General features: G+C 47.5%; 1 protein-coding gene across 12 annotated transcripts in view; it reads left to right on the top strand.

The window, feature by feature from the left end:
- The window catches only part of LOC129334764 (uncharacterized), a 152,085-nt gene that overhangs the window by 116,598 nt on the left and 8,563 nt on the right, over positions 1 to 26,924 (top strand). For 9 of the 12 annotated variants that reach the window (XM_054987061.1, XM_054987067.1, XM_054987068.1 and 6 more), the window contains 2 exons: positions 18,401 to 18,457; positions 20,053 to 25,817. In XM_054987061.1, the coding sequence (XP_054843036.1) occupies positions 21,613 to 22,827 (1,215 nt within the window). In that variant the 5' untranslated portion in view covers positions 18,401 to 18,457; positions 20,053 to 21,612 and the 3' untranslated portion in view covers positions 22,828 to 25,817. Of the gene's footprint in view, positions 1 to 17,949; positions 18,458 to 20,052; positions 25,818 to 26,924 lie in introns of those variants that run through there. The other 3 variants (XM_054987071.1, XM_054987073.1, XM_054987072.1) reach the window with 3 other exon arrangements.

Genomic DNA, 26,924 nt, shown 5'->3' with positions numbered 1-26,924 from the left:
TCAAGCTTGTTATTTGACTGGATGCAGTTAGTTGGAACGCAGCATTGCGGAAGCGCTTTTGGTTGTTGTGAACTCTCCTGGTTTGACTCATTGGAGATGGTCCCTGGTGCCATGTACTGCATTACTGCAAGCTCATACAGGAGCTCATAGACAATGAACAGCTAATAGGTAATCTGCTTCATAATGGACATATAAGACAAGATGAACAGGAAACATTCATGCTATTGCAACATTATACAGCATTACAATATAGTTTTATATCTTTATCAGAAAATACAGCTTTCTCTTTTCAAACATTAACCTAATTTTAGACTTCATGAGATTTAAATCTTCTTTGTTCCCAGTTGACACTGGAAACTGAATGCTCAAACAATGTCTAGCAACCATGTTCATGTTCCTGCTCTAGAGACAGGTGGAAAATACCGAAATGTAATGAAGAAGTCTGTTTTAAAGTCTTCTAGCTCAAATTTGTGCTCTCTGGAAACCTGTCTGCACTGCCTTTTTGTAAGTTAGAGTCTGCTGCTGTAACAAAACTGGCTGGGATATATATATCCCCCCCACACACATACACATACCCCTGTATATAAATTTTATATATGTATAAAATTTACAGTCTTTATAATGCTTATTAAAGGTTACTGAAGTCATCCCTTTCTAGTTAAAAGCACAAATTATGCTTGGCTGATCACAGGGTTTGCCCAAGAACTTTGCCACCTAAAGCAAATGCAGTGTGTAATTTGAAAGATGTAGCTGAGCATACTTTGTGACATTGCAATGGATCTTGAGATGCACCTGATTTAACCAAGGCAGCCTTGATTAAATCCTGTGCTGGAGGCAAACACACACAACATGTTCCTGATTTTTAAAGCAACTGTGTGGGATGGAAGAGCTGTGAAAAAAGAACATGGGGGGCATTTCTTGAGGGAGGGAGAAACTAGATGTGAATTTTTGTATGGAAGAGAACAGAATGTATGTGTTGCCTGGTTGTAGCCTGCAGTCAAATAACGTAGGGTTGGCACTTAATTTCTACAAAGAGGCAGGCTGTGGCTTTCATTTGTATTAGACAAACACTATCAGTCCTCCCATCTTGCTTCTTAAGACTTTCTTTATGATTTATTTTTGCTTAAGGGATGACTTGAGTGACCTTTAATAAGCATTATAATGATTGTATATTTCTTTTAAAAATCTATATTCATTTGCAGGTGGATCTCAGCCAGTTTCCTTACAGCAGCAGACTCTAACTTGTAGGCAGGTTTCTAGAAAGTGCAAATTTGAGCCAGTAGCCATTAAAACAGACTTCTTCATTACTTTTCTGTATTTTCTACCTCCTGTCTCTAGGGTAGGAACATGAACATGGTTTCTATATAAAGAAGATTTAAATATAACTAAGTCTAAAATTAGGTTAATGTTTGAAAAGATAAAGCAATATTTTCTGACAATGACATAATGATATATTGTAATGCTGTATAATGTAGCAATAGCATGAATAGTTTCTGTTCATCTTGTTGTTTTATATGTCCATTATGGAGCAGATTACCTATTAGCTGTTCATTGTTTATGAGCTCCTGTACTTAATGATATATTCAACTTAGATGACAGAATGAAAGACATTACCTGGGAGACCTCCCTTCTTGTGTTCTTTTGACTGATACCACTAAATGTAATGACTGCTCTTATCAGCTTATCTGCAGTAATGCAGTGCGTTGTACCAGGGACCATCTCCAATGAGTCAGACTAGGAGAGTTCACAACCCAAAGCGCTCCACCAATGTAGCCTTCCTGCTAATTGCATCCAATCAGATAACAAGCTTGAAATAATTTCAGCTTGTTAAAATGCTACAGCTAAGGTTCACTGAACCATTTTCAGGGCTTATCTCTACTCCCTGCTGTGATATTTTTTAGAAACAGAGAGGTAAAGGAAGATAGATTCTAAATAAAACAACTTTGATGACAGTGTTGCTTTGATGTTACTTGTTTGCTTCTCAGTTTCTAAGGACAATGAATAAAAGAGAATAAACACTTCTAGGATTATTATCCTCCATTTTGGATTAGAAGATGGCCAGAAATTCATTTAATTTAATTACCTGAGTCATCTTTAAAAGTGCATATTTTGAAAGGCTTAATACTAATTCATAGATAGCCAGACGAATACAGTGCATATGCACTGATATTTTTCTTGTAACAATATGGATTTATTACTTTCTAAGCTTCAATCTGTACTTCCCTTCCTTCTATAAATGGTTATTTTGTGTGTGCATGTGTGTGCATGTGCTACTTATTATGCAGTAATTCTATCTGCCTTGATACTGGAACTCAAATACAAAAGACTGGCTTGTTGCTTCCTGGATAATTTCTTTCTAGCTGTACCTCACAGAGAAGGGGAAGTAAACTCACCACAATTTTCATTTAGACTGTGACAGTCATTCTTACAGCTCTACAAAACTCTGTTATGTCATGCAAAGTGAAGGCGACCTTGAAAGAAGTAAAACTGCATTACCTTCACAGTGTGCATTCTATAATTACTGCAGGTTAGGGTTCAGGAGTATTAGTGGAAAATACATGAGATTTTGCTGCCTAATGGCAAGACTTTTTCAATACTTTCTCTCTTTTTCCTGAAGAGCCCAACTGCTTACATAGGCCAAGGACTTACAATTCCATTAAGGAATTTGCTTAAAATGTCATGTGTGCTAGATGCTATCAACTGGGTTACTTTTAAATATGCTATCTGCATAACCTTTGAGAATCATACCCAGTAACCTATGAAACATAATCACAGTCATACGTTAACCAGGGCAATGACGGATCTAAAAGGTCATAGGATGAATTTAAATGTCTTAATGATGTAAAATGTAAAGTGGTTTAGCATATTGTTTCTTCTTATTCACTATATATCTTATAAGGGAGAAAAACATAACCATGTGTAATAACTATGTTTCTGTGAACCAAAGTACAAAGGAAATTAGGAAGCAAAGTACAAAGGAAATTAGTAACACCGATCCTTTAGAAATCTGATATTTTCCAGTTAGTTTGTATGCAATTTCAATGGTTAAGTGTATTTGCTCTTGTCTGGGTTGTATCTCACATAATCTGCTCCAAACAGATCATAATATATAGATATGTCCATCTTATTAGTTGGGTTGCCTAATACATCAGTTTGAAGATTGATTTACTTTTGTTTTATTGGTTATATAGGTTTTAACCTATAAAGGTTATATAGGTGTTTTCAGTCATAATAAATATTTCCTTCTTAAAATAAGCCCCATTGTTAGATATGCCAAGACACACATATGCAAGTGGTTAAGTCAGGTTTTGTTTTCTTAGAAAAGTTGAGTTCCTATAGTTGTTTTTCCAGGACCTGGTTGCTAGGCAAGTACTAAAGTAAAATAAAACAGTAAAGATCAATTTAAAGTTTTCTGTTTCTCCTATATGCCTCAATATAGCACTTTTAGCTGCCTACAAGGATAGTATCTTACTGATACTGCAATAACCATCAAGAAACAGGGAGCTATCCAGCTACTGGTGATAAGCAGATAAGAATTCCACTGTAGAATCTGAGCTCGCCCCAGAGGGAAAATTTCTGTTCTGGGAATACTGAGTTTGATATCATTCAACTTGCTTTCTAGGATTTATAATCATGGAGGAAAACTAGAGACAGACATAAACTTTGACAGTATGTGAGGCTCAGATATCATACAATTAATTTACCCATTTCCCTGAAAGGGATCATTTAGCCAAAATGTTGATTAAATCTGCTTTCTTAGAATTTTAATTACTAGAAATTGTGAATTGGGGGAAGAGTTGAATTGGAACAGACAGAACTGGGGGTGGTTGGCTAGCTCTCTTCCTTCAACCATAAGTCTGACATAAGTCAGACTTCTTACATAAGTCACTCTTTTTAGTGGCTGTTTACCTGGGTTAGGGGGAAACAGTCAGCAGACAGTTAGGGGATGCCATCACTGTGGCTGATAAAATTTTAAACAGACAAAAGATCCAATACTGCCTTTAACATTGTATACATATTTTGCTTATACCAAAAAGACATTGAATGAATATGGAGTAACTTATGGCATACTTCTTACCATCTCCATACAACATCATTGGGAGATTTCACAAGGAATATCTGATCAGGACATTACTGTCTATATTGCAGAATAAAATGTCTCTATGCTGACACAGTAAGTTGGGAAGTTTCCTATACAGTTTTGAATTTTTTATGGGATTCATGGAGAAGTATCCCAATACTATCTAATGAAAAAGCTAATTTTTAGCTTATCCAGCCTACTGCACTGTTCTTCCTAATGGGGACCCTCTCCCCTTTTCCATTTTATCCTCACAACAGACTTTTGTGGTAGATTAGGCTGAGTATGTGACTGGGTCAAGGTCAACCAGAAAAATGAGAATCTGAACATGGATCAGACCCTAGTCCAACACTCTTAACATTGCAACACACTGGCTCTCACTTAGTTCACTTGAAAATAAAGGCTGGGGATAACAAAGGATACCCTGCTATGCATTATTGAAGCCATATGGACAACAAAGTTTGCTAGACTAGTCAGTCAGGACTAGAGATGGGCACAAACTACAAAAAACCTGAATCATGAGGTTCATGGTTCGTGGGTTTTCACGAACCAGGAACCACGAATTGGCATGAACTGGGGCAAGTTCACAAACAAGTTTGTGGCTTGTGGGGTTTAAATGCCCCTTTCTGGCCACTTAGCAGAGGCAGGGAAAAGGGCATTTTACAGTTTAAAGGGCCCTTTCCTGCCTTGCAAGGGGCAGGTCCCTTTAAACTATCAGCTGGCAGGTGGGGGGAATCTGCCCCGCCGCCTGCCAGCTGATAGTTTAAAGGAACCTGCTGCGTGCAAGTGGCAGGGTCCTCTAAATGGTCCAAACCCCAGCCCCCAGCCCCAGCCCCACACTTACCTTGCCCAGCCACCTTGTGGGCCCACGGTGTCCCCCCTCCTCCCGCGAGGGGTGGTAAGGCCGTTTTTTATCTCTTCCACCACTGTGTGGGCCCACAGAGTGGTGGAGGAGGCCCAAAACTGTCTTCTCACCCCTCAAATGGCTGCCATGGTGGCCATGGGGTGGGAAGACTGTTTTCGGCCTCCTCTGCCATGCAGGTCTGCAGGGAAGTCTGGAGGAGGCTGAAAACTAGCTTCCTGCCCCTCAAATGGCCATGGTGGTGTCCATTTGAGAGGCAGGAAGGTCATTTTCAGCCTCCTCCACTGCCCTGTGGGCCCACACAGTAGCAGAAGAGGCCAAAAATGGCCTTCCACCCCTCATGGGAGGAGGAGGAGGAGAAGGAGGCCATGGGCCCACAGGGCATCTGGGCAAAGTAAATGTGGAGCTGGGGCTGGGACTGGTGTTGGCTTTAACCTTTTCGGCTAAACCAGCATTAATATGCGAGAGAGGGATTTTGCGTATTCTGGACTGAAAGAATATCCTCAAATGAAGAGAGCAAAGAATGCAACACAAACCGAGTCATGAATTTGGAAGATTTATTCAGATCAACTTGCATAGGTTACAGAGAAAACTTTCAAAAATCATGTTGCAAGATTCTAGCAAGCCAAATTGTAACATTGTATAGAAACAAAGGTAGCATAGCTGAAAAGATGCTAAAAATACGATGAAGCATGGTTCTTACCAATCCTGAAAATGTCTCAAGAGGTCTGTATTGGTGAGAAGAGAGAGAGCATCACCTTTCTTCTGGGTCTGAAAAGGAAAGGGAGAGACAGGAAGGACAGTGTATTCCTTCCTCCTCTTTTCTCAATGCTTCTGCCATTTGCGAAGCTCAATTTTATACTATTCTTGAGCAGCTTCTCCCCTCTCTTCCACCAATGAGATCTCTCAGAGTCATCTCTGGCAAGGAAACCACCTAAAAATCATAAAGTCTGCAACATAGCTGGGTCACCTTAACTCCCCAATATTTACCATCATTGCTCAAATTATGACAACATGTATCAACAAAAAGACCCTGGGTTATTCTGACCCATTTCAACCATATTCATTACACCACATAATTGTTCAAAGGTTCATTTAGACTCCATTTTGTTTGGTTCAGTATATCCTAAGTTCCTTATAACTATGTGATTGTAGCTATGTATGATATATATATATTGTGTGATTGCTAAATCATTCTGTGTGATTTGTTCTCTGTTGCCTATGTAGATATATGTATGCATGTACGATGTACTGTTTAGCAAAAGCAATCATATAGTGTGCTGTTGGCAGAATGATAGTATTGAAACAGGCCTAGTTTCATTCTAGACAGACAGAGGAACTTCAGAGTTGTTTTTCAGAGAGAAAGAGATGGTTTTTCAGAGAGTGAGATTGAGAAAGGAACTTTAGCTCACATTCAATTCTTCTAACTATTTCCTTTTAACTGTAAGTGTGTGTGCAAGCCTTGCCGCCTAGCACTGAGGGTGGGAGGGAGGAAGGGGCTTGAACAAACACAGACCACACCAGGCTTGGAGAAAACATGGCCACAACTTTATTGACAACAGCAACAGAGGAGTATTGGAGCAGCATGTGGATCAGATCCCAGAAAACATCGACTGACCCGCCTGCCAGCCGATGGACCTCAACCCCCCCCAGACCCCGGCTGGGGGAGGGAAACCGAGGAGTGGCATTTGAGGGGAGATCACCTGGGTGTACACCCCTGAGTGATTCCCCTGCCACCTGGGAGTGAGGATGCCGTGGCAGCCCCCGAGCTGGGCATGCACCCCCAAGCCTCACTCCCAATATTCCTTAAGGGAATCCCCTAACGGGAAGCCTGGGGTGCGGAGGCCCCCAGCTCCCCCCAAAAGTGATCTGATCCAATGCCCACCACCACAAGAGCCACTAGTGGCTCCCGCCAACACTTCTACTGCTGGCACCAGTGCAAAAGGCCATCCCGCAAGTCCTGCAGCCAAATGTCCTGCCCCCAGCTGGACAGGTGAACCCCGTCGGGGGCGAAGAGGGGGTCAATGCGGAAGGAAATGTCCCAATGTGCGATAAAATGGCCGCCGGCCTCCGTGATGTATCGACCCATGGCACGAGCAACCCTCTGTCTGATCCCGTCAACCTTCTTTGGGCACCGGGCCCCATGCCACACCCACCTCTGCAGCAAGTCCGACCAAAAGAACGCCGTCTGAGGGGAAAGGCTCCGGAGATTGTCCAGATCTAAACACATGGCACGTTGCAAGTCCAGCCCTTCGTGCTTGCCCAAGTTGTTCTCTCCGAGCTGGATGACAAACACGTCCGGAGGCCCCAGCCACCGGGCCTGTCGAATAAGCATTGGCCGAAGGGCATCCCAGAGCATCCCGCGCATGCCCATCCAGTGGATCCGCAGGTGATCTTCCAGGCCCAGGTGGCTGCCCCAGCCAGATGATGCCGCGTACTTCCTGGCCCAATGGACTATGCTGTGTCCACAAATCCACACCACCTTCCTCATCCCTGCAGGAAGAAGCATCAAAAAACCCGCCCTGTTAGTGACCGACCGCCCCACCGGGGCGGATGTAGGAACGAAAGGCCCTGGACCGCCAATGCCCGAGGGCCATGATGTCCCTGTCATGCAGCCCGATGCTGGCAGCCACGGTGGCGGCCCCAATGCGGAAGGAATGTGTGCCGAACTGCGAGGGGGGGAGCCCAGCGGCCTCGAGGCAGGACCGCAGCAGGGCGGCAAACTGATAGCGGGTGAGCGGGGAGAGATCCTTGTGAATGAGAAAGGGGCCCCTCAGGGGCAGCCGAATGTCCAGGTAAGCCCCCACTGCCCACACGGGGCAAACTGTCCCCTGCCGGGCGGCCCGCAGGGCTAAATTGACCCCTCTCCCTCGCTGATCCATCTTGGATCACCGGATGGTGATGGACACACGTCGGGGGGACCAAGAGACATCTGCGAGGTTCAGTGCCCTGCCGCTTGGGTCATCCCGGGATCCCGCCACCAGCTCACCCACCCGCAGGGCCCCGAAGAATGCAAGGGTAAAGGCTGTGTGGAACAGCTGGGCCTTGAAGGAGGACCAGCAGCAGCTGGGAAGGACCCCCAGGATGCGGCATAAAATGGAGAGTGAAATGGGGCATCTCCCGTCAGGAGAGGGAGGCGCCAGCCTGGCCCAGCCATCCACGACCCTGCGGGGGACGAAGCTGCAGCATGGGTCAGGGAAACCCAGTGCTTTACAGAAGAACGAAACTGCTGCTAACTCCCGCAGGTGGGCCAGGTACTGAAGCACCTCATCCTCGGAGGGGGGCAGGGTGCCCCCCTTGCCCACCCCCCCAGGTGAAGCTTGCGAAGCGCTCCATAGCCGCTGAGTAAGCCTTGAGCATGGAGGGTGCCACAGAACTAAGTACTCCCTGCATCACGATGTCACGCCAGCCAGCCACAGCTCCTCTGGGAACGGGTCGGGGGAGCATTGAGCCTCCGGTGCCAGCGCGAAGAACCTCTCCATCTGGAATCGAGACAACGCGTCTGCAAGGCCGTTATCCACACCTGCTACATGACGAGCTGAGAAACTTATGTTAGTAGCAAGACAGATCAAGACGAAACGGCGAACCAAGCACATCACCCGCTCGGAGCGAGAGGACTGCTTGTTGATGACCCTGACCATAGCCTGATTGTCGCACCAGAACACGACCCGTTTGTCCCGCAAGTGGTCCCCCCAGATGGAGACGGCCACTAGGATGGGAAAGAACTCCAGGAATGTGAGATCCCGCAGGACCCCGGCATTTTCCCACGAGGGCGGCCAGTGTTTGGCACACCACCGCCCCCTGAAGAAGACCCCGAACCCCAGGCTCCCGGCTGCATCCGAGTGAACCTGGAACTCGGACCCAATGTCGAGGGGGTCCTGCCAAAGGGAAACCCCATTGAAACTGGACAGAAATCTGAGCCAGACTTCCAGGTCTGCCTTGATGCCCTTGGTGAGGCGGATGTGGTGGTGGGGAGAGATAGCCCCCCGGCAAGCCATGGAGAGCCACGCGCAGAAAGCTCGCCCCGGGGAGACCACCCTGCAGGCGAAATTGAGGTGGCCAATTATAGACTGCAACTCTCTGAGAGTGCATTTTTTGCGCGTAAGGGTCTCCGCCAGGAGTTCCTGGAGGCGTCCCAGCTTATCCGCTGGCAGCCGGGACAGCCCAGCCACTGAGTCCAGCTCAATGCCCAGATAGGTGAGGCGAGACGAGGGACCCTCGGTTTTTTCGCGCGTCAGGGGAACACCCAATTCTGCTGCCAGTGCTTGGAAGATGTGAAGGCGGTCTGCGCACGCTGAGCTATTGGGGGGTGCCATCAAGATAAAGTCATCCAAATAATGTGTAATAAAGGGGGCCCCCATGCGGTCCTTGGCAACCCATTCCAGGAACATGCTAAAGGTCTCGAAGCCCGCACAGGCCACCGAGCACCCCATGGGCATGGCCTTGTAAACGTACCACCTGTCCTGAAACTTGAACCCCAGCAAACACTGGTCATCGGGGTGGATAGGCAGAAGCCGGAAGGCTGACTGGATGTCACACTTGGCCATGAGGGCCCCCCTCCCACAAGCCCGAACTAGCCTGACCGTGTGGTCGAACGATGCGTACCTGACTGAGCACAGCTCGGGAGGGATGGCCTCATTTACCGAGGAGCCCCTAGGGTATGAAAGGTGATGTATGAGGCGATACTCGCCCGGGGTTTTCTTGGGCACCACCCCCAATGGGGAAACCCTGAGGTTGGGCAGGGGGGGCTGGGAAAAGGCCCCACCACCCGCCCCGCGGCCACCTCCTTGCCAATTTTTGCCACCACCACGTCTGGTAGCTCCCTGGCTGATTTAAGGTTGCCGGATGTGATAGCCACCCGAGGACCCATGAAGGGGATGTGGAAACCGAACGAGAAACCCTGTTGCAAAAATGAGGCAGCCCACTTATCTGGGTATCTTGCCAAAAGAGGGATGAGGGGGCGGAGCCTGACGGGGGTATGGGCCAGGCCAGCCAGCCCACAAAAAGGACTAGTTACCATTGTTGGTGGACTGGGAAGCTGTGGAGCCCGGCCCTCCATCCTTGTGAGTGCTGTTGTTGGAGGGCCGGCTGCCTTGAAAGGGCTGAGAAGAGGCAGGACCGCGGGGGCAAGCTGGGCGAGAGTGAGGCCCCCCGCAGGCATCGCAATTGTGCTTGAAGCGGCACCTGGGCCTCTGGACTTCCCCTGATTGTACTCCCAACACAGGCCCCTACCCCGATCCCTGCGGGTGGGCCAGCGGCCAGAGCAGGCGGCCTCCATCTTGCCTTTCATGTGGGGTCCCACCAACCAGAGCCATAATTTCTGGTTGATGAGGTCCCAGCGCACCCTGGGGTTATGAGAGACCCGCTTGCGAAAGGCCTTGTCGTAATCCAAAGCCACCGTGTCTCCGGCAAGGGCGCGGGCCCGCAGGACATTCCCCATGTGGTTAGTAAGGTGCCATCCCCTGTCAGGATAGGTGGCCTGGACTACCCCTAAATACATGGTGAAACCCTCCAGCCAGTTTGTGAATGTGCGTTCAGCTAATTCCTTTTTGGCCCCTTTCTTCTCCTTTTTAGACCTCCCGTCCTCAGCCTCTGGCCTGAGCAGAGAAAGGACGTCCACGTAATAGCCATCCAAAATGCGCTCGCGGACCTTGCGGGACAAGTGAATACCCGGGGGGTCCTCCTCGTCTAAAATGGCCACCGGGGGTGGGGGACTGTCAGTGGGGCCCCAAGTGCCCTACTAATGCTCAGGAGGGCCGAGGGGCTGGGATCTAGCTCTGCGAGTCCCCCCTGCTCCCTTCCTCCCCACCGGCTTGCTGGCCTTTGCAAGAGGCTGCCCCATCCTGCGGCCTGCTTTTGCAGCCCCATCATGGGCCACTGCTGGGACCCACCTCAGGATCCCTCTGTGCCCTGTTAGAGGTGGGGGAGACAGGAGGCCTACTGCCCCCTGCCTTGCCCTGGACCTTCCTGGGCTCAGTAGGCCTGCCCGCCTTGCTTGTTTTAGGGGCGGCCGCTGTGGGCCTGGAGAGGGGCCTCCGCTCCCCCCCAGCTCCCTTGCCCACCCGTTGGGAGCCTCCCTTCCCAGCCGCCTGCTTCCTGGAAGGGGCCATGCCTGCGCAGCGAAACCACTCCACCCGGGAGAAAAATTGGGGTGAGGGAAGAAATATTGGTGGGAAACTCCCCCCCTCCAATGGGCCCCTCTCCTGCAGGCTGCCTCATTGAAGCTTGGGGACCGGGGCTCAGCTAAACCCCCGTCCCACGTGCTCGTCTCCCTCGGAGCCCCGCAGCCGCTCCGCCACTCTGTCGAGCGAGCCGCCTTCCCAGCTTCTGCCGAGCGACGGGGGGTTGCCTTGTTCCCAGCTGGAGCGAGCAAAGGGGGTCAGCTCACACCCTGCTCCGCGTCCAGCCACGTGCCCCCTCGCTCGGTCTTCGCCGCTCCTCTCCGTGCCTCACTGTCTTCCTCTGCCATGCCCTCGTGCTCCATCCGATGCTGCTCCCAGGACGCGACGAGCCGAAGTGAGGAGGAGCGTGGATGGCAGCTGGCTATATACCCAGCTGCCAGACCTGAGTGAAGACCCGCCCCTCCACAGAGCCGGCCAGGGTGCCCCTGATTGGCCAGCTCCAAAGTTTGAATTTCATTCGCCGTCGGCCCCACCTGGGGATTCCCCGGATGAGCCCAACGCGGCGAAGACGCTGCCCTTGCTCCCTCCGAGCCCGGCGGCGGCAAACAGGCACCTGGTAAGTCCAGATGCCTCCGCTTTCTGTATAAGAAACAGGTGATTTGGTGCAGCAATCACTAATTTTAGTAGTTTGAATCTTAAGAGTTTAACAGAAAAGAAAAACTTTTAAAACTGTGGCCTGATGTTCTCTTGCCCCCCCCCCCTTTACTGGCTGTTGTAATATGTTCCGAGGCCGTTTTGGACAGTTATCAAGACACAATGACCTCTCAAATTATTTGCTTGCCTCTGTCCACAGCTATAAGCAAACAGTACACTGTCTGGGTTTCGACCAAAGGGCACAGCATTTTGAATCAGTGAAAATTGCAAAACGTCTGAGGCACAGCTTTTAATTACAATGACATTTATAGACAAAATGGCTTCGGCATGGTCAGGCCTTATTATACAGGGAGGCAACACTGGGGCAGGGAGGTGGAGCTGGGGTGGGGTGGGAGCTGGCAGTTGGGCCATTTAAAGGGCCCTGCTGCTTGCAAGTGGCAGGTCCCTTTGAACTATCAGCTGGCAGGCAGCAAGGGGGGAATCCCCCCACCTCCTGCCAGCTGATAGTTTAAAGGGACCTACCGCTTGCAAGCAGCAGGAAAAGTTTATATGGCTATTTAATACAAACCAAACGAACCAGTAGACCAGTTCGTGCAAGTTCGTGGAAACAAGCTTCCATGAACCAGTGGTTCGCGAACCACAAACCGTGCTGGTTCGTGGGGATTTTTGGTTCATATTTGGGTTCGTGCCCATCTCTAGTCAGGACCACTGAAAGAGGGGGACTAGGGGACAAAATTCCCTGGGCCCTTTCCATATGAAGTCATTTATTACCTTCTGCCACTTGTTTAAAATCTTTTGATGTATATGAATTGGGACCATTTGAAACAGGAAATTTAATTTTAGTAGTATATTCATTTGAACAGCAGAGATTCTTTCTAGCCATGAAATATTCAATTTTTCCCATCTTTGCAAATCTTCAGTAAGGCTTGTCCACACTTTTTGATAATTATCCTTATAAAGGTTCTCATTTTGTGCTGATACATTTATCCCAAGGTATTTTACAGGCTTTGTAGTGATAGCACAGTCCAATATTTTTTCAACCTCTTCTTGTTCCTCTGTCATTGTTGAAAGTAACATTATCTTTGTTTTCTTTTTGTTCAATTTATATCAAGAGTACTGTCTAAATTTTAATATCTGTTCAATTACATAAGTCAGAGTTGTTTGGATTTGTCACTGATATAACCATGTCATCTGCACAGCTTTTCACTATCTATCATCTATCATCTATGTATCTGTATCTGTATCTGTATCTGTATCTACATAGAGAGAGAGAGACAGAGAGAGAATCTTTCCCCTCCTTTATTCCATCAATTCTACTATCTTCCCTGATTCTCACCGCCAATTTCCAAGGCAATAATGAACAGTAATGGTGATACTGGGGACCCCTGTCATGTTCCTTTTGTTATTTTAATTTTCTCCATGAACAAACCATTAACTAGGATTGTGACTTGCTGGTTGGTATAGATACTTTGCATCCAATTCAAGTACTCAGTCCCACAATTCATTCTTTGCAGTGCTTTTATAAGAAATTTCCAAGACACATTATTGAATGTTTTTTTAGCATCTAGAAACATAAATGCAGGTTTTTCACTCTTCCTTCTTGAATATTCAATTGCATTGAGGAGATATCTTGTGTTGTCTTTCATGTATCTCTATGGGACAAGGCCTGTTTGATCCTCATGAAGTACTTCTGAGATACATCTTCTTAATCTTTCTGCCATTATTGTTGTAAATATCTTATAATCCACATTCAGTAAAGAGATGCATCTGTATGATTGTGGTATTAATGGAACATTCCCCTCTTTAGGTATTAAAGTTATATTTGCTTCTTGCCACATCTGTAGTAGGATCTTCATGTCTTGTATCTCCTTCATCACTTTTTGTAGGGATATGGCTAATACGTCGCCAATAAACACTCACTGTGATGCCACCACCAGAAATAGAATTGATCAGCTCAGCTATGAATGTATAATAGACAAGCAAGGAAATGTGAAAACTTGGCAAGAAATTCAAGCTCAAGAGAAAAATATTCCATGGTTGATGTATCACCACGTAGTATATAAGTTTAAAGAATAAACTCTCAAAGAAGGTGGAGGTTTAAGAGAAAAAACAATTAAAATTATTAATAAGCAGTGACCTGAAGCATCTATTAGAGAAAATTTACCAAATTTTACTGCAATACCACACAGAAATGGAGCAAGTTAAAATCTGTATGTTAAAATGGATGAAAATTTTCAGAGACACCATCCCCATGAATCAATGGGAAGATCTATGGACTAAAGATATTAAATTTACACATTGTCTGTTGTTAAGAGAGAACTGGTATAAAATGTTCTTTAGATGGTATACTACCCCCAAAGACATCATGAGAATTAGTAAGGACTACCGTGGACAGTGTTGGAAATGTCAATGCATGGATGCAACATTTTATTATATGTAGTGGACTTGTCAGAAAGCACGAAGATATTGGATAAAGATACATAAAAAGATGCAGAAGATTCTCAAGCTCAGGTTTGAGCTAAACTCGAAAAACATTTTACCAAATAATGTTACAAAAGAACAGGAAGATCTTTTTCCAGTACATGGTGACAGCTGCAAGAGTACTATAGGCAGCAAAATGGAAAAGAGGGACAGCTTGGGCAAAGTTTCCCCCCTCACTTTGGTATGCTCCAAATCTTTATGGAACATACCGAAGTGATTTAAATACCCATACCTGAAGCAGCTTGCTGTTTCGGGTAATTACATAGCATTTTCCTGCTTAGAATAAACCGAAGCGAGAAACCTAATTTTTTTTCATGTGCACCCCCGTAACTGCAGTTTTTAAACATTGTGCAGTTCTACTGTCAACCACTAGGGCAGAGCAGAGTGATCAGGCAGAGCAGAGCAATAAGACTTCCTGGTTCCTGGTTACAGCTGTTTTTTGCAGGCAGCATTTTTTTTTAGAAATAGTTCCATATCCTGTGATGTGCCAGGAAGCTGAAGGGAAATGGGATGCTGCTAAGCCCATCATCCATTCCTCTCTACCCATTTTTAAAATTATTATTCTGTTTGTCCCCTCCCCTTCCAGCATCATTCTTTCTCATTTGTTCCCAGAATGAGGGTAAAAAACCCCATACAATAGTAGTGCAGAAAAAGTCGGGAGGGAAGGTTATCAAATTAATATTGCCCAAGAATTTGTCAATGGTGATTCCCCTCCTTTCACCCTTTTCATGTATTGTGAATAATGGTGAATGTCTTAGAGTCTCTCTACATGAGACTTAGGGCTGAACTACAAGTGACGAATGACACAGGTTGGACACTTGTCAGCTTCCCTCAAGTTTTGATGGGAAATGTAAGCAGCTTGGTGGAATGTTGGACAAGTGACAGTTGAAAAGTCCAGCCAGAGAGCCAACCTGCAATACCAGGATGCCTACATTTCCCATCAAAACTTGAGGGAAGCTGACAAGTGTCCAACCTGTATCATTCGTCACTTGTAGCTTGGCCCATAGGGGCACGTGTCTGTCAAGTGTCCGGAAACACAATGTTAGCCAGGAAGCATAGTTTTAATTTAACTATGACAAAATAGTTCCATGTTCAGGCTGCAGTATGCTCTTGAATGCCAATTTTGGGGTGTTGTCATTCCCTGCTGATGAGAAGTATCTGGCTGCCCAGCGTAGGAAATAGGACATTGGACTAGAGAAACCTCTGGTGTGGTTCTGATTTACTCTTATTTTATTCTTATGAAAGGTACAGGGCATGTACATAGCCTATCCTCATTTTTACAGAGAGGATTAAAGATATTATTAAATGAATCCCACTGCTTCCTCTGCATCATTAAGCATGCTACTGAAAGCCAAACTACACGAGACAAGTTACACGAGGCTATGTGAGTGTCTAGAATCACGTCTGCCCCTGCATGCCAGTGTCCATCTTACCCTGGGTGAACACATGTCCTTTAGCCCTAGTTCATGCACATATGAACTGCACTGGTGTAGTCGTGGTTGTTAGTGTCCATGATCATAATCAGAGACATCATCACTGATATCTCACTAAATCAATGGTGCTTATTCCCAGGTAAATTGTGTCTCACCTACATTTAATTAATAATGCACACCCGTGTTCTGGATAGGTCCCTTGGCTGGGCAATCTTCTTGGTTCTGCTTACTCCTGTTGTTTGTTGATAAGTTATTTGGCACCACCTGTTAATTATACTTACCTAATGAACAATTGTTATTATATTCACATTAAGAGAAACCCAAGTGATTTGTTTTCATATTATAGTTGTTTTGGATCAGGGCCTTATGGCGGGTGACATGGATCATGTTCAGGGGCCCACGGTGGCTCTCAGCAGTCCTGTAGACAACAGTAAGACTTGTCGTAATTGTCTGCATCATCTAAGCTTGAGAGGTAGTAATTTAACTGATCATGTATTAATTCAAGTACATTTGTATCCATATTTTTGTTCCAAAGCAGATTTGACTTTACTGAGGTCAGAGCAAAGTTTTCTGAGCAGGAGATCAGATGCCAACTCCCAGATGATCCCTTATCTGGTGGGAGTTGGCTTCTGATGCCTGCAAGCAGTTTGTTTCTGTGAATAAGATGTGAACTGGTTGCTAACAGCCCTTTGATTAATTGGTTGCCTGGTCACCACTGTAGAACAGAATGTGAGCCAAACTGGCAAGTGTTCAAGCATATCTCAGGACAGAGAGATCAAAGTCATGCATCATGACCACTTCTTACTACTTAATACCTGATGAACAAGCTTCTATAAACAGAGCTGGCTCTGTGATGCCTGAAAAGCCTTCAAGACACAGAATGCTGATCCTAGTCCTTTTCTTGCCATGGTATGCATTTTTACCCATTTCTATGCCACACACTAGAGTGAGCAACACCACATCTGGCAGTGGTTCCCATTTTCAGTGTAGGAACACTGGCCCACTACTTATGTTTGGTGTATGATCCTAGAACTGCTTGAAAAAACACTGCAATACTACAGGTTATGCTTTTATGTAGTATGTATATCATTATAGCCCCTCAAGGCTATTTAAGGAATGACACATAGGGCTGACCTTCACTTTACAAATTATTACATCTGCATTGTTTCCTTAGAAAGCAGCTATTTTGCTGTATATTTCAAAGTGGATGATATGGTGAGAAAAGTGGACTATAATAATGTAAAAAAAATCATGGCAAAGTTATCACCAGGCCCAGAATATTTATTATGAATATTTAAGAAAGGAATGTTCAGAACATTAAAGTGTTTGCTTAAAAGACCTGTGTATGGAGTGTGTTTGTGTGTAATATTATTAATATTGACATTAATATAATTAATATTAATATTCTCCTCACAACCATCACCCTGTGAGGTGGGTGGGTTTGTGAGAATTCCAGAGAGCTGTGACTGACCCAAGGTCACCCAGCTGGCTTCAAGTAGAGGAGTGGGGAATCAAACCTGGTTCTCCAGATTACAGTCCCATTACTCTTAACCACTACATAAAACTGGCATTTTTACTCATACAAGAAGCCTCCATCTCAGATTCAAACTATGGTTCCATGCTGCTAAGTTCTGTATCTTTGGACACTCAGTATGAGTAAATGGAGAATGAGTATTTTTCAGCAGGTTGCTGTGTATGGAATCAAAGCAAATGTCAGGTGCAGAAAAATGTCAGCAGTCCATTCCATAAAAACAATTTTCTGCTAGGTAACAAAAGATGCTGACCACAACCGAGGTTTTATGCTGACCTTATTTGAATGGAAGGGGTCATTGTTGCAATTACTTTCTCTGACCAACAGTTAGCAGAAGAATTAGGCAATAGCTCCAAATGTTTGTTTCAATCCAAGTCCATTCCAAAATTTCTCTCGTGGTATCTCCATCTTTTATGGTTCTCTTCATCAAAAGATCTCTTTAATCCCAAGATAGGCACACATCTCCGTGTATTAAAAACATGCACACTTCAACGAGTTTAGATGACTGGCCATATTTTCAATAAATGCAGATCTGTGTATACCAGGAAGTAAGTCTACCCTTTGAATCATTCTTAGTGCTCCCTCTCTCTTGTTTTTGCTTCATAACTGCACAACCTTTAGTCAAAAGAGCTTAATACAAATCCCTTGGAACTGTCAGCCCTGATATTCCTGGAGCAGAAGACATTTATACTTTTCAAGGACATCCTCTAAGAGATAGTGCTTGTGCAGTATGAGATTAACATTGCTGCTTTCATTTGCAGGAATCATTTTCCTTTCCATTTCTCCCCCTCCTGGCTTGAATGATTGCAAAAACACTGCATTGACTAACGTAAAGGTTTTCACAGAATGCATGTATTGTCTGGTGATGACTGTTGGAGAGCTATGACTGTTTTTAAACCTTGTTTACTACATTAAAATTAATTTGAGGATGTACAGCCTTCATTTTCAGAATATTTAATATTACTATGATTAAATAAAACTGGGGGGGGCACATACCACAGAGCCTAAGGCAGCTATTTAGCTGTTAAATTTCATGGTGTACTATTTACAGTATAGGGGACAAATGGCAGTAAATGGTACATACAACTGTACACCCTCTATCCAATATGTATATAAAATAATAATTCTAATATCTGGTAGTTATATACTAGTCTTAGGTTGAGGGTCAATTTGTAGAACAAATGTTGACTTTTCTTTCTTTTTATTGGATACACTTATGGCTACCTGGATGTGTTACAGCTCCACAGGGGGACATTTGGCAGTCAAAAGGAGCAATCTGGATTTTCTGCCAAAAAGGTACTATCTCCTCATGGGACAATAACTCCTGCAGGTGATCATGGCTGCAAAGCTGTATTTATTTATCTAGGTTCATTTCATTCTTCTGCACTGTGTTCTGATTGGTGTGTGTGCAGGGTCAGAGTGTTGTACACTAAGAGATTCCTTCCCCCATACATAGTTTAGATGGTTGCAGCAAACTGCATACCAAAACTTCTGGTCTTTTCAGTTTAAAAGATGTCAGCATGCTGCATTTCACTGAGATAAAATGAAAGCTAGACCTAAGAATAGATAGCTTAAGATATTGACTACTACAATAGTATACAATCAGAATACAAGCCATGTCAAATTATTTTCTCTATCCTTTACTTTATCATTCTTGCAAGCAGAATGCGGCCCTTTCCTGGCACGCTGCAAGCAGCTTAGCCAGGGGCCGTTGATTGCCGCTCCAGAGGATGGGAGACAGCACCTCCCCCACCTCCATATATGGAGTGGCTGGAAGGGCGGAGCAGGAGCCGTTTGCGGCTGCTCTGCCCTTCCCAGCCTCAGTTGGGTTTGTCGCTCGGACTGGAGAGGACGTGCTCCAGCCGAGCTTCCCAACAGGCTGGGCCAAGCGGGAGCGCGGCGGTCACGCTGTTCCGGGGCGGCGGGAGCGGTCCGACGGCAGCGATCTCGGAGCTCCTGGCTGCCTGGCTTTCGGAGGAGCGGTTTGCGCGGGCCGGGCTGTGGCCCTGTGGGCGTCGCGTGGTCGGGTCTTTTTCCCGGCTGCTTCCCCTGGGGCGGGTTGCCAACCCCGGGGGGGGGGAAAGGGCGACGTGCCACGTGACTGGGCTGCGGCGGCTGCAGCGGGCTCCCGGGTGTCTGTGCCGGGTGGTTGGGTTGCCAACTGCCGCGGCGGGGCCTAATTTCGTCCACCGCCGGCTTTGACCGGGCAGCGCTTGAGGCGGCTGGCCGTAGTTGGGCCTTTTGCCGGTGCCGCCCCCCCTTTTTTGCTGGGTGTTCCCCCTTTCATATTCAGGGTTTGGGCCCTGGCATTTAATTGGGGCGGTTTGCTGCTGCAATTGGGTGGCGGCCATTTCATGTGCGGCCTGGGGTTTGAGTTCCCGGCGGCCATTTTGTGGTGGCGGCCATTTTATGAATCGGGCTGTGTTGCCTATTGGGTGGATCGCAATTAACCCTGGTCTGTGACTGCATTGACAGTGCCTTTTTGTGTGCTTTTGGGGCATAGAGGCAGGTTACCCTATAGTTACTAACTTAAACGGTAATTATTAAAAAAAAAAAAAGGATAAGAAAGGGAGGCCCGAAAGGAAATAGGGAGAAGGCTTGTCTTTAATTAGGGATACAATGCCTCCCAAAAAGGGCAAGGGTTTATCCAAAGGGAAACAGCCTGCTAAGAAGGCTCCTAATAAGCGGCCACCCCCCCCCCCAGGTATCCTCTTCAGACGACGAGGATGTGGGTGGGGGTCAGTTGGATATTTTGAAACGTTTAGAGGCTTTGGAGCAAGCTAGAGGGGGCGGTGGTTCAGTACAGCAAGCGACTCCTGCTACTAGGCCACTTCGTAGTGCTTCCAGGGATGCAGTCAATCGTAACATCTTACGTCGTTTGTCTGCCTTAGAAGGGGCTGCTGGATCCTCGATGGCTGGTGGCAGCGGTGGACGCGAGACTGCTGTTACAGAATCCCAGGAGCCGGTGGTGGATCTGGAGCGTGATTGGCAGGACGACCCGCCTCCGGTGGCTGTGGCTGTTGACCCGGTGGATGTTCCTGGTAAGGATGCTGCACCACACTACGGATATCATTGGCCTTGGGGGCCTTGGGCACAGGGGGCCGCTGCAGGTGCGGCTGGAGCTCACCCAGAGCCTTCCCCTGCACAGTTGTCTGTTCATCCTCAGCAGGCGGTGACCCCCCCCCCTCATGGGGGAATGCCAGTATGGCCGCATATTTGGGCGCAATGGGTTGGCCTGGGTATCCTGCCACGCATTGGGGTTTTTATCCTTCTACTCCCTTGGCCTACGGACAGGTTCCTTTTAATGCAATGCCGTTTGGGGACACGGCCTTGCCCCTAGGGGACCATTTGACACAGTCCACACGGGACAAGATACTGCGGGGAGAGTATGTTGACATCTTTTCCCTTCTTTTTCGCGAATTGGAAAAGAAGGATAAAGATGACATGGATGAAAGGGATAAGGAGAGGCTTAAGAGGAGGAAGGTTGAGAAGACGTGGAACAATTGGCTTCCAGGCTTCCTAGTCTATGCTGGCGTGATTGCTAGGGCCCAGCCCGCTCGGGCTGCGTCCCTCTTTCAGTATTTAGATATTATTTTAAAGGGCTACACGGGCTTCTCAGGTGCTGCATGGATGCAGTACGATGAGGAGTTCCGGATGCGGGCAGCCATGCATCCGAGCTTGCCGTGGGATCGCATTCACCAGCAGCTCTGGTTGCAGGTGATGTCTCCGGCTAAGCCAAATCTGGGAGACCGGTCGGATAGCGGCCATGTGGTTCATCGCAGTTCCCAATCAACCAGTACCCGCGTAGGAGCGGGGCAGCAGGTTCAACCCCGGTTGCTCTGCTGGGAATTTGCGTATAAGGGCACTTGTCTTAGAAAGCCCTGCCGTTACAAACACGAGTGCCCTCTTGTGCGGGTCCACACTCCTACAATGCCTGTGGCAAGGCGCGACAGGGATGGAGTGGTAAAAGGCCTGGCGGCAGTGGTTCAGGGGGGCAACAGCCCCCTGGAAAAGGGCCCCAGCCCGGTAAGGCTGAGGGTCCTTGAGCGCCTGCTGCGAGCTTACCCTAAAAAGGATGATGCTGTTTATTTGTTTGAAGGTTTTAATGTTGGGTTTAGGATCCCAGTTCAGGGACCTAGGGCACCGTTTATGGCTGATAATCTACGTTCGGTTCAGGGTATGGAGGACGTGGTTAGGCGAAGATTGAGAAGGAATGTGCTGAAGGGAGGGTTCTTGGTCCATTTGTGGCTCCACCAACTCCCAACTTCAGGGTGTCCCCGTTAGGGGTGGTGCCAAAGAAGGCAGAGGGCGAATTCCGCCTTATTCACCACCTTTCCTACCCTAAGGGGGATTCGGTTAATGACACTATTCCAGAACACTTGTGTTCTGTTCGGTATACCTCTTTTGACCAAGCAGTCAAGGTGGTACGTGGGTGTGGAGTGGGTGCGGAGATGGCGAAATGTGATATCAAGTCGGCATTTCGTCTTCTCCCTGTCCACCCCGGTGATTTTGAACTTTTAGGTTTTGCCTTTGAAGGCAAATATTACATGGACCGTGCCTTACCGATGGGCTGTTCTGTTTCCTGCGCGGCCTTTGAGCGTTTCAGCTCCTTTTTGGAGTGGGAATTGAGGAGGCGTGCAGGTAGTCGTGACTCCGCCCATTATTTAGATGACTTCCTTTTTGTTGGGCGGGCGGGGTCATCTGAGTGTGCCAGGTTGCTGGACACTTTTCTTAGATTGGCTGAGGAGCTGGGGGTCCCTTTGGCTCATGAGAAGACCGAAGGGCCTTCCACTGTGCTCACCTTTTTGGGGATCGAGTTAGACACGGTCCAGCAATCCATGAGATTGCCGTTGAATAAGGTGGACGATCTTCGAGCTCGTCTGCAGGAGTTTAAGGTTAAGCGCAAGGCTTCCTTGATTGAGTTACAGCAGCTGGTGGGGCATCTCAATTTTGCCTGTAAGGCCATTGCTCCTGGTAGGGCCTTTTTACGTCGGCTATGCGACGCTATGGCCCCTTTGCGTGCACCCCATCACCGCTTGAGGGTGACGAGTGGCATGCGCGATGATCTGGATGTTTGGTCTGAATTTGTTGAAGGGTTTAATGGTGTGACACTTTGGCGAGAGGAGTTATTGCTTGAAGCCGAGTTGCAAGTTACGTCAGACGCCTCAGGGTCTACTGGCTTTGGCGTTTATTTTCGGAGGCACTGGTGTGCGGAGCAGTGGCCGCCTGATTGGTTGGCATCTGATTTAGTGAGGGACCTTACTTTTCTGGAGTTCTTTCCCATTCTGGTGGCTGTACACCTGTGGGGTGACGAGTTAGCCAACCACTCTGTCCACTTTTGGTGCGACAATCAGGCAGTGGTTCACGTGGTTAACTCCTTGACCTCCAGGTCCCCTAGGGTCATGAGGTTGGTTAGGTCCTTTACCTTGCAGTGTCTTCGGTGCAATATTTTGTTTAAAGCTAGACACGTTCCTGGAAGTAACAACGGAGTGGCAGACGCTTTGTCTCGCCAACAGATGGAGCGTTTCTGGCAGCTTGCACCAGCAGCCGACCCGCAGCCAGCTGTGATGCCCGTAGACCTATGGCGGCTTGGGAAGCCGAAGCCTGCCGGGCCATCCAGCTCGCCATCGCGCCTAGTACATGAAGAGCGTATTGGAGAGCGGTAGGCCAGTTGGAAGAGTTTCGACGTGAAGCTGGTATTGGTTGTATATGGCCCGTCCCCGTGGAGCATGTTATCCGGTTTTGTGTTAGACAGAAGGGCCGTGGGTTGGCTGTTAAGTTCATTCGGGGGCAGCTTGCGGCCTTAGCTTTTGTTAGTAAGGCTCGGGGATTGTCTGAGGCCACGGGCGATTTCCGGGTGCAAAAGATGCTCGAGGGTTGGTCCAGGGAGAGTGGGGCTCGCGCGGATCCCCGCGTTCCCATCTCACCCTCTGTGTTGAAGGGCTTAAGGGTTGCTTGGAAAGCTATTTGTACCTCAGGATATGAGGTGCGGCTCTTTCATGCAGCTGCTTTAACTGCCTTTTTCGGGGCGTTGAGGGTGAGTGAGCTTGTAGTGGCGTCCGCCAGGGATCGGTCTGGTCGTGCCCTTATGGCAGGTGATCTTCAGTTCGTTGGAGACGTCGTATCTTTGACTATTCGTAGATCCAAAACGGACCAGAAGCAAAGAGGGGTAAGTGTGCGGTTGGGTTCTTGCACTGACCTTGAGCTGTGTCCAGTTAGGGCCTTGAGGAAATATTGGCGGGTGCGGGGGGATGGGCACGGTTGCCTTTTTCGGCACCAGGATGGTTCCCCACTGACCTGCTACCAGTTTTGGGCAGTGACAAAAAAGGCCTTGGCCAGGTTGGGCCTGCAAGGGGAGAGTTTTGGTACCCACTCTTTTAGAATCGGGGCTGCGTCAACGGCTGCAGCCATGGGGTACTCTGGTCAAGTTATTCAGAGGGTTGGCAGGTGGCGGTCTAATGCCTATCGTTCTTATGTGCGTCCCTTGTCCAAGTTCTAAGAGTTTTGATTGTTTTTGTTTCCTAGGTGTGTTTCGCAGGGGACGGCAGCGTATCCTGATATGTGGGCACAGCTACATTTTTTGGGCGGCTCACCAAGCGCGAAGGACGCCCGTCGGGTCTCAGCTTGGGCTGAGTGAGCGGGCCGAAATTGAGTGGCGGGGCCGACGGGGCCTCCGGTGGTCTGGCTTGTTGCCAGTGTTGTTTGGTATGGGGAGTGGTGATCCACCTCACATACTAGTAGTTCATTTGGGTGCCAATGATTTGGGCCTTTTACAAGGCAAGGCTTTGACTTCTCAGGCGTTGTCTGACATGCGCCTCATTGTCTCTCGGTGGCCGGGGGTGCTGATTATGTGGTCAGCAATGATTCCTCGGCGGGTTTGGAGGGAGGCGGAGAATCGCACTGCCATTGAGCGGGCGAGGATGAAAGCCAATAGAGCCATCCAAAAGGGTTTGGGGGAAGGGTTGGGCGTATATTTGCCCCACCCTCGGATCAGGGCCAAGTTCCCCAACCTTTACAGAGGTGATGGGGTGCATTTGTCCCAAGCGGGCAATGTGATTTTTCTAAATGATTTGCGGCAAGGGCTTGAGTTGGCCTTGGGCTATCAGTGGGGTGCCAGGGCCTAAGCAGAGGCTTGGCCTGGGCGTTGGCTGGTTTGAGTTGGAGTAGGGTGCGGGCTGGTGAGCACCCTTGGCGCTTCTCTATTGATGGGAAGAGGGGCCTGCCTAGAGGCTGGTACTGCTTTGACGGCTGCCAGATGCAGAGGCAGGCTGCCTTCGGAAACCCCAGCCTGCAAGTCCTTCCCTCACTGCTATACGGCTGAGATGTTTAGGAGCTTAAAGGGGGGTGACCAAATTGCCTGGCCGGCCAGGTCCGCTCCATCCATCGGATGGATCCCACCCGGGGCTTCGGGGCTCGCCCAGACAGGTCAAGGCAGTGGTCTAAGGGACCCCATGGCTTGATCTGTACCACTTTAGGTCCTTGCCGCTGTTTGGCTTGTTTATAGTTGTATTAAGTTAATAAAGTGGCCCTTAGATCCAGCACGGTGTCTGTCTATTTATTCCGACTGCGGGGCAATGCGGCCCTTTCCTGGCACGCTGCAAGCAGCTTAGCCAGGGGCCGTTGACTGCCGCTCCGGAGGATGGGAGACAGCACCTCCCCCACCTCCATATATGGAGTGGCTGGAAGGGCGGAGCAGGAGCCGTTTGCGGCTGCTCTGCCCTTCCCAGCCTCAGTTGGGTTTGTCGCTCGGCCCACCCTCCTCTCCCTGTTTTGGTGTGGGATTAGCTGGCTGCAGTATTCTGAGCCAGGTAGGAATTTTTTCCACCTTTGTCTGTATTGGCTTTGGATGAAGGGGTTTTTTTGCCTACCTTGCACCAATTTTGGGTAGAGGTGATTGGCTAGGGTGAGGCCTGTTAGTTTTGCCTGGCTGGTTTGAGTTGGAGTAGGGTGCGGGCTGGCGAGCACCCTTGGCGCTTCTCTATTGATGGGAAGAGGGGCCTGCCTAGAGGCTGGTACTGCTTTGACGGCTGCCAGATGCAGAGGCAGGCTGCCTTCGGGAACCCCAGCCTGCAAGTCCTTCCCTCACTGCTATACGGCTGAGGTGTTTAGGAGCTTAAAGGGGGGTGACCAAATTGCCTGGCCGGCCGGGTCCGCTCCATCCATCGGATGGATCCCACTCGGGGCTTCGGGGCTCGCCCAGACAGGTCAAGGCGGTGGTCTAAGGGACCCCGTGGCTTGATCTGTACCGCTTTAGGTCCTTGCCGCTGTTTGGCTTGTTTATAGTTGTATTAAGTTAATAAAGTGGCCCTTAGATCCAGCACGGTGTCTGTCTATTTATTCCGACTGGGGGGGGCAAATTAGACTTATGCTGACCATGCAAACTATCCTCAAAAGTGTAAGAGGAAATCAATGCTATGAAGCAAGACTGTTCACTACTGACCTTTTCTAAAATTCTTTTGAATCAAGACTATATCAGTGATTTACAATATTACATCACTCTCCACTGGCCTTGTAACCTCATCCTGCCCTCTTTCCTTTGTTTTTCCCATTTGTAGAAACAGACTACTCTCCCAGGCTGATCCCACCATCTGTAACCTCATCTGCAATTAATTGACTCCCAGACTCTCTTCTCTTCACATTTGTTCTGTTTGCCTTATGACCCTCTGACCTTCTTTCAAATAAAACAATCAAATACTACCCTATAGTTTCTAGTTGCTCAATAAATCTCTTTTATCCTCTGTCCCTTACTTTACACTGTCCAGGAATATCTGACTACACCATTAAAATAATACATTTTTATAATGCAAAAACAGATCCTTTGTTTCAGGTTTACTCATTTAAAAATTAATCCGTTTCTATTAGTAGTTCCAGCAATATTGTTTTTTGAAGGAGTGTTAATACATATATAATGGTAGGAACATTTATTTCTTTATCTAGTGAGACCATGTGGGTAGCATTCTATCTCCAGCAGAAGACAGTCAGATGGCCTTTGGATGCTCACTGTGGTGACATTATGATGATAGTACTCCTTGCATTCTGATAGTCCCCTTCATGGGGGATATTCTTTTTGGTTATAGTTTTGTGGCTTAAATATGTGTTGTTCTTATTTGCTTTTGCTAGTACATAGGTTGGAAAAATTATTTTGTCAATGTGTCAGTGAAAGCAAGCAAGAGGACTTCCTTGTTCTCAGTCCTGGGCTGAATCCACATTACCTCCGCACGTCCCGGTGTTGCACTAAATGTTCGCTAAACACCCGGAAGTATAGCGTCTTTCTAGCGCGATTCAGAAATCACGCTTGAAAGACGCTATACTTCCGGGTGTTTAGCAAACATTTAGTGCAACAGCGGGACGTGCGGAGGTAATGTGGATTCAGCCCTGCTTTAGTCTTCCAATTCATGCCAGGTGTTCCTTTTTTGCCAGATAGATTGACCAAACATGAGGGATGAACACCTGTTTCCTATTTCATTTCTTCTGGTATTTTTATATCTCTGCAACCAGTTTCAGTTCTCTGCTTTTCACTTTTAGTTCTTTAGATTACATACATATGTTGCATGACCTTTATAAACAACTATATGGCATTTGGTATAAAATTTATATATCATAAATGTATAAGGCTGAAAATTCTGTAGTTGTGTTAGTTGTGTTGCAATGAAAATAGACAGGAGTCTTTTGGTACCTTAAAAATTAACAAAATTCTATTCTAGCATAAGTTTTAATGGACTAGAGTCCAATTTCTTCAGGTGCAATGAACAGATCCTCACTA

This window comes from Eublepharis macularius, chromosome 8, assembly GCF_028583425.1.
Source record: "Eublepharis macularius isolate TG4126 chromosome 8, MPM_Emac_v1.0, whole genome shotgun sequence".
In the NCBI taxonomy this organism is placed as follows: Eukaryota; Metazoa; Chordata; class Lepidosauria; order Squamata; family Eublepharidae; genus Eublepharis; species Eublepharis macularius.
This window is presented reverse-complemented; position numbering and strand designations above follow the sequence as displayed.